The 12,076-nt window shown below is 48.5% G+C and overlaps 1 protein-coding gene across 1 annotated transcript in view; it reads left to right on the top strand.

Annotated features, from left to right (window-relative positions):
- Positions 1–12,076, top strand: part of MRC2 (mannose receptor C-type 2) — a 587,074-nt gene that overhangs the window by 409,834 nt on the left and 165,164 nt on the right. The window contains exon 12 of the mRNA XM_069634149.1: positions 3,867–4,075. Within this exon, the coding sequence (XP_069490250.1) occupies positions 3,867–4,075 (209 nt within the window). The remainder of the gene's footprint in view (positions 1–3,866; positions 4,076–12,076) is intronic.

Here is a 12,076-nt window from a genome sequence, read left to right as displayed (position 1 = left end):
AGTATTTCATCTTTTGAGTGTCAAGTCAATGGATTTCCATTTCACATAGATGTTCAGACTAGGCCATACCAAAATGTTCTGGTCAGTTTATATTCTCTCTTATCGGATTTTCACCCTGGGTGTGTCTCAATTACTTGTAATGGTTAGCAGCGGTTGTATTATTGTTCCATAAATTGGCACATCTAAGTACAGGGCCTAAGGATTGCAAATTACAAATTATGTAGACTTTACAAACATGTTTGTGTGAATAGTGCAAATTAACTTAGTAGTTTTTAGTTTACCTTGTCTAATAGTCAGTTAATGTCTCACATGGACAACGGATGGGATTCCCCATATTGGTTCCAGGTATCTTGTACTTACTTGTTGGGTTGTAAATCTCAGCCCATCATTCCCAATTATATTTGTACTGTTTAAGGGCCAAATTCCTGTTTATTCTTTCTTTTATCTTACCTTTTAGTAGGTAAGCAGCTCCTTTAATTGCTCTGCCTAATTTTAATGTCTATTCTTTCAACATGGAGTCTGGCTGGGGGGCTGCACTCGCCTTTATACAGAGGAAGTTCCTCAGTGCGCTAAGTAAGGTTATACTTTGGGTTGTATCCCTTAAATGAGTTGATTTTTATAATTGTGTTTATATATAATGTGATGGCACTTATTTACCCAAGATTCACCTTGACCAACTTGTATTTAAATAAACAGTTTATTTGTACAATACATAGTGTTTCAGTGTATGCTGTCAGAGTTTAGATCACTAGCAACATTGTGTTACCGTGCTGATCAGAGTTTTAAGTAGTATACGTTATGCTGCCAGTTTGTAGTTTCCCATGGGACAGTGCTCAGTTGTCCCATGTTTTTGAAAAGGTAGGATTGTGGTGGGAATCAAAGGAACCTGGCGTTTCGTCTATGACTTCTGAGTAACCTTTTTGTTTCTTTGTCTGTTCTTAAGAAGGAAGGATTGCTCTTGTTTTTCAGTTTCCATCGCTGATTTGATTAGTGTTCAAGGTGCCAACACATGGTTCGACCCCACAAGTGTCCTTTTCAAGGCTGTGGTATTTATGAGCCATACCGCAATTGACAATTTTGTACATGTGTATCAATTAGTTGGCAACACAATTATAAAATGAAAACAAGGTGGTCAGTGTTGGGTGTGGGTGAAATGAGGTGAATGAACCAAGGTTGCAGTACTGTGTTAATACCATGCACATTATCAAGTGAGTTAAGTTTATTGCAATAACATTTAAATGTTTACAAGTTGTAAAGTTTGTATGGTACAGCAAGAGAGCGGAGTAGCACCACGGAGCGGGGGACGAAGGGGGAGAAAACGTAGAGTAAGGGTTAGAATTTTGATCCGTTCTATCTGAGTGGTTAGGGAGCTTTATAAATTGGCCCCAAATACCTTCATCTCAATTAGACTTTCCAATATGTATGATTAGGTAGGCTTGGGGCTTCAGTTGGTTATTCTGCTGGATAGCAAGCTGGTGTTGAAAATAATAATCGGGGTTGGATTTGTTACTGATCTAGTCAGCAGATCTAAGCCGTGTATGGTGGTCTGTTGCTGTGACTGGTGAGTACAAGGACAGTTTGTTTCAGGGCTCGGTAAAGCACTCAGATGCTGATTGCATACAGTGTCTTATTAGTTATCTGTGAAATCTAGTTGGAATTGACCTACTTACTAAATATTGTATTGTATCCTGCTCCCCACAAGACAATGTACTTAAGTGAAGAGTCTCTTCTGTTAATGGTTGGATTTATCGTAGTGCAAGGTGCTGATTTGACCCTTGAATGGTCCGTTGTGCTAAAGGCCATTTATTATAAGGCATATGTGAACCATTAAGATGAATGATCCCGAGTGGCAGATGCAATCGACAGCGAGCTAAGATAATTAAGATTGGCCAGAGCGGCAGCTCCAGGCAACTCTCACGTACTGGTTGGGTGCTGTGAAGCGTTGTGATGAGGGAATTCAGGTAAATGTGCCGTTTATTTTATATGAGCATTTCCACGTTGGTGCTCCTAGGCTAGACACATTTTGTCAGGAGTAAGGTACAGATGTTGTGGTGTTGGCAATGAATACAGTTGAATCTGCATGTGCAGCATGTGCCTGGACATGGGTGGCTTTGAAAGGGCACCAAAATCACAGAACCATGAAGAATCATTTGCCTTTGACCAGTTCATCTGCTCAGACAGTACTGTTCGTGTATGCTCGAATCCTATTCGGTGGTGTGTGTCTCCAAGGCTGCGGTCGGACAATAGTATTGCGCGGCCCATGGCACACCAGCGCAGCCTAGATTATTTTACTGGGAGGCAGGAGTAGTTGGACGATCACACTATCCTTTACTTCTTTGTTGTCCTTAAGCAGAGCGCAGGATCAATACCAGTAGGAAGTAACGTTACCTCCTCTCTAACGCTGTATGATGAATGTGGAGTGTGTTTCATTGCACTTCTATCAGGTGACCCTGCCCTCTTTTGTGATAACACTTTACTGTCAGGGCTTACCCTGCTTATCTTGACAAAACTCCCACATTTTGTTATTTTGGACTCTTGGTAAAACCTACCTAGAGTTGTTTTGCTGCTCCTGTTTTGCTGGAGTGCTGATTTGTGTGTTTGGAAGTTCGCCGATCCACGTTCGTCCAGGACTAATGCATGTGTGCCTTCAGGGAGCCTTATCCAAAGTCCCTAAAACTTTTTCCCAACAAAGTGTTAAATAATTGCTACTGAAGCCTTCCTCTGGAACCTTTTGGAATTTCTACAGCGTGTGCCTTACTTGCTTGTTTGATCATCCAATCTGACATTGAGACTCTCACAACTTAATAGGGATGGACTCCTAAGGCCTCTGGAATTATTGCAAAGTATTTACTCGCTTTATTGTTCTTGGTTTGGTTCATTTATTTTATCTGAAACAGTTATTACAAAAGTATTTTTACTTGCATGTTGAATTGCATACTGCCATTCTCAAAGTATAAGCAAAAATGTTTTTTCTTACTGTAAATATTGCATTGGTTTCTCTAAATTATTATAGTACTTAACCTTTCTGAAGAATCACCTTTACCTTAGTGTATATATAAAATAAACCATTATTTATATATAACTTTCAGCGTGTTAGTGTTTCTTTGGCCTATGTGTATACACAACGTTCTTTGTACCTCCCTGCAGCCCTTCCTCCCTCCTACGATAAGTCGGGCTTCTCAGCCATTGCTACCAAACAATCTTGTGTGGCTCCGGCCTGTACTAAGAGTTGGAGCCCTGTGTATCCAAAGTGGTAGTCTTCACAAGTCCTACCTAAGATGGAGTTGGAATTTGCAAAAACTCCTTAACAAGCAACAATGCCAGTGCAGATGAGATTAGAGTGATGAGACTGACACAAAGTGGAGTGGTTGAATTGTGATACGTATGTGCTGTGTACAGTGACCCTGTGGGCTGTGGTTGACTGAGCCACAAGGAAATTGGGTTTCTCAATTGGGTCAGGCCTCTGAAAGACTGACAGAATTAGTTATGTTGAAATTGCCCAACATATAACTGACTGCCCAGGTTTGTGAGGTACAATGAGTTCGCCTGGGGAAAGCCTGTCTTTGCATTTAGGCTTTTGAAACCCCAGGCTAGGTGTTTCCCAGTACCTTCAAAATATTAGTTTCCATTGTGAACAAAGGCTTCCTTTTGGAAGGTGAAGGGCAAGTCATGATGCAATGATTTCATTCTGCAGAAGGTCACTGCCAATGGTCGATAGTTAACTGATATAAGTAAAGAGGAGACTTGATTTTGATGCTCTTGCTCCACAATGTCTGTGCATTTGAACAAATGTTTGCGCTGCGCTTCTTTCCTTTTAGTGTTGACAGTCTGCCACCAGCTGTGGATCTCACCTATCTTTTCCACAGGTTTCGACCGAGGCGGGTGTGTGGCACTGGCCACAGGGCGCTCCATGGGCCTCTGGGAGGTGAAGGACTGTACCACATTCAGGGCCAAGTACATCTGCCGGCAGAACACTGGTGCCCCTGATTTGCCATCCCCTAACCCAACACCTAGCTTGACTGGCTCCTGCCCACAGGACTGGAATTCAGACCCCAGCCTGCGCCACTGTTACAAGGTGAGAAGGAACTTTCCTGCAAAAAATCCAATAGCTTGTTGGTTATTTTCTTTGGAGAAAAATAGGTAAACTGAAATCAAGTTTCTTGGGGTTTCGTCCATGGCTTCTGCCTTGCTCTGTGTTGGTGTGAGGGGAAACCTGGGTGTGAGTGCACAGTGGAAGTGGATGGTAAGAATATAGAACTGTCTGTATGATTTTGGGGAGACTGTTCTTTGAGACTGTTAGGGAGATTTATCATTTCTATGTTTAATTTATTCTCCTAGTGGGACCCCCAGCACATTTTGCTGGACTTCTGGGCCTTTTTCTGAAATCCTGAATGAGTGGAGCCTTTTCCCCACTCATCCATTTTTATAGGCTCTGTCTTTTGGAACTCTATTCTTTGTATTTTCCCTGTCCTATGGAGTCTATTTTCCTCCTTTACTTTTAAAGGCATCTGTATTTTACTATTGCAGCACACAGCTCCTTATGGGCAGTGTTGCTGAGGATCCTTAGGGCCCTCCTTTGAGATTCTTTTCCTTATCCTAGAGTAACTGCAGTTCTTAAGGATAGAGAGAGACTTAGTATGTCTCCTATAACTTAATAGTTTGAGAGATTGGCACACACCACCCAATGTGGAGTACCAAAGGGATACCTAGTTTCTCCAGCATGGGGTCTGGCATGGATTTACATGCTCATGATTATTCCCCATTGTCAGGCTGAGAATCCTCAGTAAAAGAAAAACGATTTCACGTTCACTTACAAAACGGTATTTCTCCCATAAACCAATCGCTGTCCTCTGTGTCATACTGCCCCCAGCCAATTACAGCTCTCTGCCTAAGCCCCTCCTCTGGCAACCATCTTCAGATTTTTACCTCGCGCTTCAGTTTTGGGAGGCCTCCAGTTTTGCTCTGTAAGCTACTTCTAGGTTTTTCGTATTTTTTGTGGAAAAATGTTCTATTTTTGTTCCAAAAGAGACTGTGTGCTCTTCTCTGCATCTGCTGATAGCGGGGATCCGTTGTTGGTGAAGTTCAGTGCCCTTCAAGGGCGAAGATCGGCAAAGTTTCCAGAAGGCCATCTGGCCTATTTCGTGCCCATCGACCATGATGGAAAAAAAAGAAGGGAAGATCCATCTTCAAGCCCTGCATGAAGTGTGGGCTCTGGAACGTTTTTGCGGAGGACAAGCGCCTACAATGCCCTTACTGCCTGCATCCGAACCACAAGGAAGAGGATTGTGAGATCTGCTGCGAATTCTCCAGGAAGACGACAAAGGACTGCCACAGTAGACTGGGGAAGTGGCTGAACGCCAAGCACTCTACCCCATACCCCGAACAGTGGCATGCCTCACCAGAGGCTGGTCGGTCCGAAGAGCGGGCTTCTAAGTCATGTGAGGGCGCTTCATCGATGGGGGCCCAAGATAAGATCAAGCACTGTCCTCCAGGGTCACTGTGGAAGCGGGCCCCACGGCAGGCAGGGCGCAATCGAATCACCATGCGCCTCCATTGCCAGCTGGCAATCGAGCTCCTCCTCAGAGAAAGTTGCCCAACTAAGCAGCAGGAGAAGCCTGAGAAGCCGCAGATGGAGGAGAAGGCTTAGCTGCCCACGAAGTCCCAGGCAGCACAAGAAAAGTCTTTGTTGACGATAGAGCTAGTGGCGGCTGCTCATTCGAAAGATAAACAGGCTGACCCTGAGATACTGTATATCTCTCCCTCCGAGGCGAGAAGCCGCCGTGGTGACTTTGACAAGGTCTGCCGGCACTCCAGAGAAGGGGACACCGCCTCAGAACCCGGTTCCAGCCCCTCAGGTTGTAAAAAAGGTTGATGGGGGCAGGGAGGCCCTGGACCTGTCCCAGGCCGGGCCTCAAGCCATGGAAATTTCATCCATGAAGGACGAGAATATGGAGTACCTGCACATGGTCCACGCCGACGTGGAAGAGGACGAGGGTGCAGGGCCCAGTGTTCCAATCGCACCAGTTCTGCCGAGGGATGTGTCCTTGGTGTCAGAAATCCAGAAGAGGATGCCACAAGGGCCTGTTCCAATGGTCCTGCCGGCCCCCGATCAACTGCCAACGAAGAAAAGAAAGCGCCATCCAATGCCCCCTTTTCAGCCTCCACCCCCGCATTGGGTCCCATCTCCCCCAGCATACCGAGACACTGGGACAGGTACGGCCACGATGATGGACGACGATATTGTCAGAGCGGGCAGCTGGTTCCCACAGCCTAGGGCGTTCCTGCAGGACGAGTTGGAATCGTTCCATTCTATGATCGCCAAAGCCTCCGAGCTGTTCCAGCTTGTGCCTGAGGAGACCAGGAAGGAGGGTTTTCTGTACCAGAAGAGGCCAAGGTCTTCCTGTTGGCCTCTTCCTCGCGAGGCCAAGAGGAAGACTATCATGGTGGTACCCCTCCTGGACGACATGGAGGAGGGCCTGGCCCTCTTGAAGAACCCTTGCACAGCTCCATCCAAACTGGGTAGGCTGGAGAATCAGTTCCAGAATCCGCACCCAAGGGCCTCAGGTCTCAACCATTGCTGGATTCTGTGGTTTCGGCGACCGCGAGGAAGCGGTCATCTAACCCGTCCTTGTCTTCAGTCCCTCTGGACAGTGAGGGTAAGAAGTTGGAAGCTGTGGGATGGAAGGTAATCTACACTGCACCGTCCACCGTCAAGGCGGCCAACACACTCGCCATCCCAGCCAGGTACAACAAGGAGCTGTGGTACAAGCTGGGCCCTATTCTGGAGTTCCTCCCCGATGACAAGTGGATGGAAGCGATCACCCTCTTCCAGGATGGAGAGATTGCATCAGATCACGCCATCACAGTGGCCCTGGACGTTGCAGACACAGGGTTCCGCCAGATGGGAAATGGTGTCTGCCTTAGTCGCCAAGGCTGGATGAAGGCCACGAATTTAACTGGCCATGACTTTTGATGGAGATAACCTTTTTCGGAAAGGCCGTCGGCGAGTCCCCTACAGGCCATCAAGGCGCATACGAGATGGTCCGTGCCCTGGGCACACTCCAACAGCACCGCTCTTCCTTTGGTTCTTCCAGAGGAAAGTTGGGCAGGTCGTCAAAAGGTTTCTCCTCCTAGTGCCATCAGTCTTCTAGATCCACGACCCAGGAAGCCCACAGAGGCCGTTCCCAGGCCTACGGAGGAGGAGGTCTGCGTCGTCGCCAGCAAGGCAGGATGCAGACGCAAGCCTGCACCGGCCAAGGCGTTTGGCCCCCACCCGTGCACCCCGGTGGGAGGCTGGCTGATGAGATTAGTCAGCGAGTGGGAAAGATCACCACCGACAGATGGATGCTGGACACTCTCGCCCAAGGACATACCCTGGAATTTCTGCACAGGTGTCCGCGGATCCCACCGGTGGCTCGTCTGGAGCAGCACGTCCCTCAGCTCTTGGAGGAAGTATGGGCCATGCTGCGAAAAGGGGTGATAGAGCTGGTTTCCCATCAACTCCAGGGCTCCGCAGTCTACTCCATATACTTCTTAGTAAGATTGGGGCTGGTGGCCCATTCTAGACCTGCAATGTCTAGGCAAGTACTTCAGGTCTCAGAAAATCAGGATGGTCACGTTGCAGCATGTGCTCGGTCAACTGGAAAGAGGTATTTCTTGACGTCGCTGGACCTGGAGGACGCCTACTTCCACGTCCCCCATTGACAGGAAAAAACGCACGTTTCTACGCTTCGGAGTGCAGGGACAGCACTACCAATTCAAGACCCTACCTTTCGGCTTAAAATTGGCCCCCGGAGTGTTCATGAAGTGCCTGGCACTGGTGGTGACCCATCTGCGCCTACTGGGGATTCATGTATACCTGTACCTCGACAACTGGCTCATCCGGGCCTGCTCGCAGGAGTTGGCTGTAGGACACACGGAGGCGGCCGTCAAGCTGCTGACGTATCTTGGATTCTCCATCAATTATGCAAAGTCCTGCTTGACACCATCGCAGAACTCGCTGTTCCTGGGAGCCAGGTTCAATACAGTGCCTAGCTTCGCCCTCAGGGGAGAGGGTGGCGGGCATTCAGGGGAAGGTACAGGGGCAGTTGCCGATGAAGACTGCCACGGTGCAGACCATCAGGTTGTTGCTCGGCATGATGTCATCCTGCATCTACCTCATCTGGCTCTGCAGGTTACAGATGCGACCTCTTCAGGAGTTCCTGGATGCTCGCTGGGTGCAGGTGTCGGGGAAACTTCACGGACAAGATCACTCTGGATGACGAGTTCTGTCAGGCGATAAGGTGGTGGGGTGACAGCTCCAACATCACATGTGGCACAGGGTTTCAGAACCCTACATTTCAGGAGACGGTCACGACGGACGCTTCCCTGGAAAGCCCACACCGGACGTCTTCACGCCAGAGGCCTGTGGCTGCTGGAGGAGAAGGATCTCCAAGTCAATATCCTGGAGCTGCGGACGGTGTTCTGGGCCCTCAAGTCATTCCTTCCATCTCTGAGGGGCAAATGGGTGAGGATCTTCACAGACAACACCACCACAATGTTCTACATCAGGAAACAAGGGGGCACTCACTCCCAGGCCTTCTCCAATGAAGTGTGGTACTGTGGCGCTGGGCCGTCAGACAAGACATTTTCCTCATCCCCCTTCACCTAGCGGCAGTCAAGAACACCATTGCAAACTCCCTCAGCAGGGAGTTGCACTCCTATCATGAGTGGGAACTTCAGCAGGACCAAGCCTGGGGGTTGCGTTTTCCTTTCTGCGGGAAGGGATGTTTCTGTATGCGTTTCCTCCATTGCCTCTCCTGCTACGAGTCATCAACAGTGTCGTCAACAGTGTCCGGATGATACTCGTCACCCTGGCAGATTTGGTACCCGGACCTTCTCAGCTTGTCGGTGTCTGCGTCAGCGGTCCCGGATCTTCTCACCAGAGAAGGAGGTGCAATCATGCATCACGAACCAGGATCGTTCAACCTGAGGGCTTGGTTCCTGCGGCCCTAGAGTTTGGAGGATATGAGTTGCAGGCGGACTGCAGGAAGGTCCTCGCCAAGCCCAGGGCATCGTCGACTCTGAAGTGCTACGGTAACAAGTGGAAGCGTTTCGCTATGTGGTGCCGGTCGCAGAAGATTACCCCTCTGAGGGTCATGGCCCCGCAGATTCTTCCGTACTTGCTATCCTTAGCCAAGGCTGGACTGTCGTATGCCTCGATCATAGTGCATCTGGTGGCTATCCCCCACTACACCAGGTCACCAGGAAGGCCTCACTTTGGTCTCATCGGCTCGTCAAGGAGTTCCTCAAAGGACTTTTTTGATCCTTCCCTGCTGGTGAAGGTGCCTGGCCCGACGTCGAAACTCAACGTGGTGCTGATGAGGCTCATGGGGGGGGGGGCCCTTGAATCCTATGCATCAGACCCCTCTCAAGATCCTTTCACGGAAAACTGCTTTCCTCGTGGCCATCGCCTCTGCCAGGAGGGTGGGTGAGATACAGGCCCTGTCCTGCAACAGCCATACCCGACTTCCCATGAATCAACGGTGGTGCCGCGGATGCACCCCTCTTTCATACCAAAGGTTCAGTTGGAATTCCACCTTAACTAACCTTTGATGTTACCTGTTTTATTCTGGAAAACCTTAGTCTCCGGCTGAGAGTGCCTTGCACTTGCTGGACGTTATTCGTTCCCTGAAGATCTATGTGGCACGCACAAAGAGATTTCGAAAGACTTCACAGCTGTTCGTGAACTTTGGGCCTGTGAAGCATGGGAAGGCTTTGACCAAGGCTTCCATCTGAAGGTGGCTCTCTGGCTGCATCAAGCACTGTCATCGGTTGGCGAACTGACTGCTGCCCGACCGTACGAGAGCCCATTCCACCAGGGCGATTGCTGCAACGACTGTGTTCCTGACTGGTGTGCCCCTGATGGACATCTGCAGGGCTGCTACTTGGAGGTCCACGCACACCTTCACAAAGTTATACTGCGTCGACAGGGATTGAAGGGAGGAGTCCAGAGTCAGCCAAACAGTGCTAGGCAACCTGTTCGCTTGAGGCGAGTCTGTTCCAGAGTTGAGTGAATTGTTTCTGTTGAGCCTTGCCACCACTGGTGGTTGTGTTATGTTGTAATGCTGTGTCTTCGTTATTCATGAGCATGTGAATCCATGCCAGACCCCATTCTGGAGAAGGAACCAGTTACTTACCTGTAACTATTTTTCTCCAGCTTGTGTCTGGCATGGATTCACATGCAAACCCTTCTTGGTCATTACTGCCACTTAACGTGCTTACCAAATCTGAATATGCCTGCCAGAGGAGTGGCTTAGGGAGAGGGCTGTCATTGGCTGGGGGTGGTATGACCCAGAGGCCAGTAATTGGTTTATGGGAGAAATAGTTTTGAAAGTGAAAATGTTTTTCTTTGACTAAGGATTCCCACCCTGACGGAGAATATTCATAAGCATGTGAATTCATGCCAGACCCATGCTGGAGAACAATAGTTACAAGTAACTTGTTCCATCCCCCTTCTCTCTGCCTTGTGACTAGTTACATAGACAAACTCCTAGTTATGGCTGGTGGCAGTGGATGTGCCCTACCTACTATTGTGCGATTTTGTTTTTTTAAATTTTATTTATTTATTTTTCACCACAGGCTATGTCCATAGCCTCAGTAATACATAATAGGGGTACCCAAGTACTAACTTTGGGGCCTTCCTTCATTTTTGCTAATACTAGCGTGGTTTTTCTTTTGCAGCCCTTTTACCATTCTGGGAGGTGTGTGTCTGGGAGGTGTTTGTGTCTGTGTCTCATTCGCGGGAACCCTTAGGTGTCCCAGCCTGGGCTTCAGAGAGTCTGTGCAGGCAGGAAGTGGGGGAGGAGTTTTCCACCGGCATGTCCTTTGTCTGCCAGAGTGCCTGAGTGGCACCAGCTCCTAGTCTGGGGGTCTGGGTCTCCTGATTGGACAGCCAAACACCCCTTTCTAGAACTACCCAGGAAGATCGCAGAGGAGTGAATGCTGGAACTGTATAAAAGGCCAGGCTCCTGAAATGAAAAGCAAGTTCACCACTGGAAGCTGAAGTAATCGCAGAAGACGATGACCAGAGACACCTGCAGACCCTTTGCAATACTGTGAAGCAACCACTGCTGTCCTGACCCCGTTTTCTGTGTGACAGATCTCCAAAGAGGACTCCTCCTTCCCTTTGACTGGTGGGAACAACCTGTCCCAAGACAAACTATGATTTGAGCCATCTCTAGACTTCCTGTGCATTTCCAGAGCTGCGGAACACCAATACCAGGAGACCTGCTGCCCACTCCGAGTGTATCATTTTGGGAAGGCTTAGTTCTTCCAAGTCTTTGCTGAGCCCTCAAGGACACTCCAGGGATGCACTCCAACTCATCTAGACCCCCTCATCAGAGTGTGGGACTGAAGGAACTGAAGAAGATTGACTGGGTGAATCGCGTCCTTTGTTGGTGCTGCAGAAAATGCTCCAAAACCGCAGTGTGAACCGAGAAGTTGATGAAAGCTATGCCAGAGGTCCTCCCTCGAGACTGCTGCTGAGAGATCCCGTTCATTGCCCTGCCTTTCATCATCAAACCAAGGAATCGGGGAGGTTGGGTCCAGAGCTGCAACATCATTGAGTATCCAGCACAAACATTTTCTTCAAACCTAAGGTACTGTGGGGAAAAAGGTTTTACTAACCTTATTCCAGAAAAATGCTCCGGAGTGTTGGAGTGCATGTAGAGGTGTCCAGGGCAACCCCCTCTTACCTCCAACATAAGCTGCTGCTTGTGTCCCTTTAGCAAGCCCTTCAACAGGGTCTCCAACATTGTATCTTCCCTCCTAGAGACCAGAAAGTATCCACAGGATTATTTGACTTCTGCTGCTTTTCAGGACTTTAAGCCTCGCTGAGCTGCCTTTTAGCTAGGGTTAGGTTTTGGACTTCAAAAGCTGAAGCTCTATTAGGATAACACTAACTGTTTTACTTCCCATAAATCACTATCAAATATGTGTATGCTGATGAGATGAAATGACTGTTATTTTGAGGGTGCACGTTATTACAGATAGTACGTAGACCTGTCAAACTCCTGTAACAATTGTGCATGTTCAG

This window comes from Ambystoma mexicanum, chromosome 13, assembly GCF_040938575.1.
Source record: "Ambystoma mexicanum isolate Mex_15411 chromosome 13, UKY_AmexF1_1, whole genome shotgun sequence".
Classification (NCBI taxonomy): Eukaryota; Metazoa; Chordata; class Amphibia; order Caudata; family Ambystomatidae; genus Ambystoma; species Ambystoma mexicanum.
The sequence above is the reverse complement of the archived record's forward strand: the minus strand, read 5'-3'. Positions and strand labels throughout refer to the sequence as shown.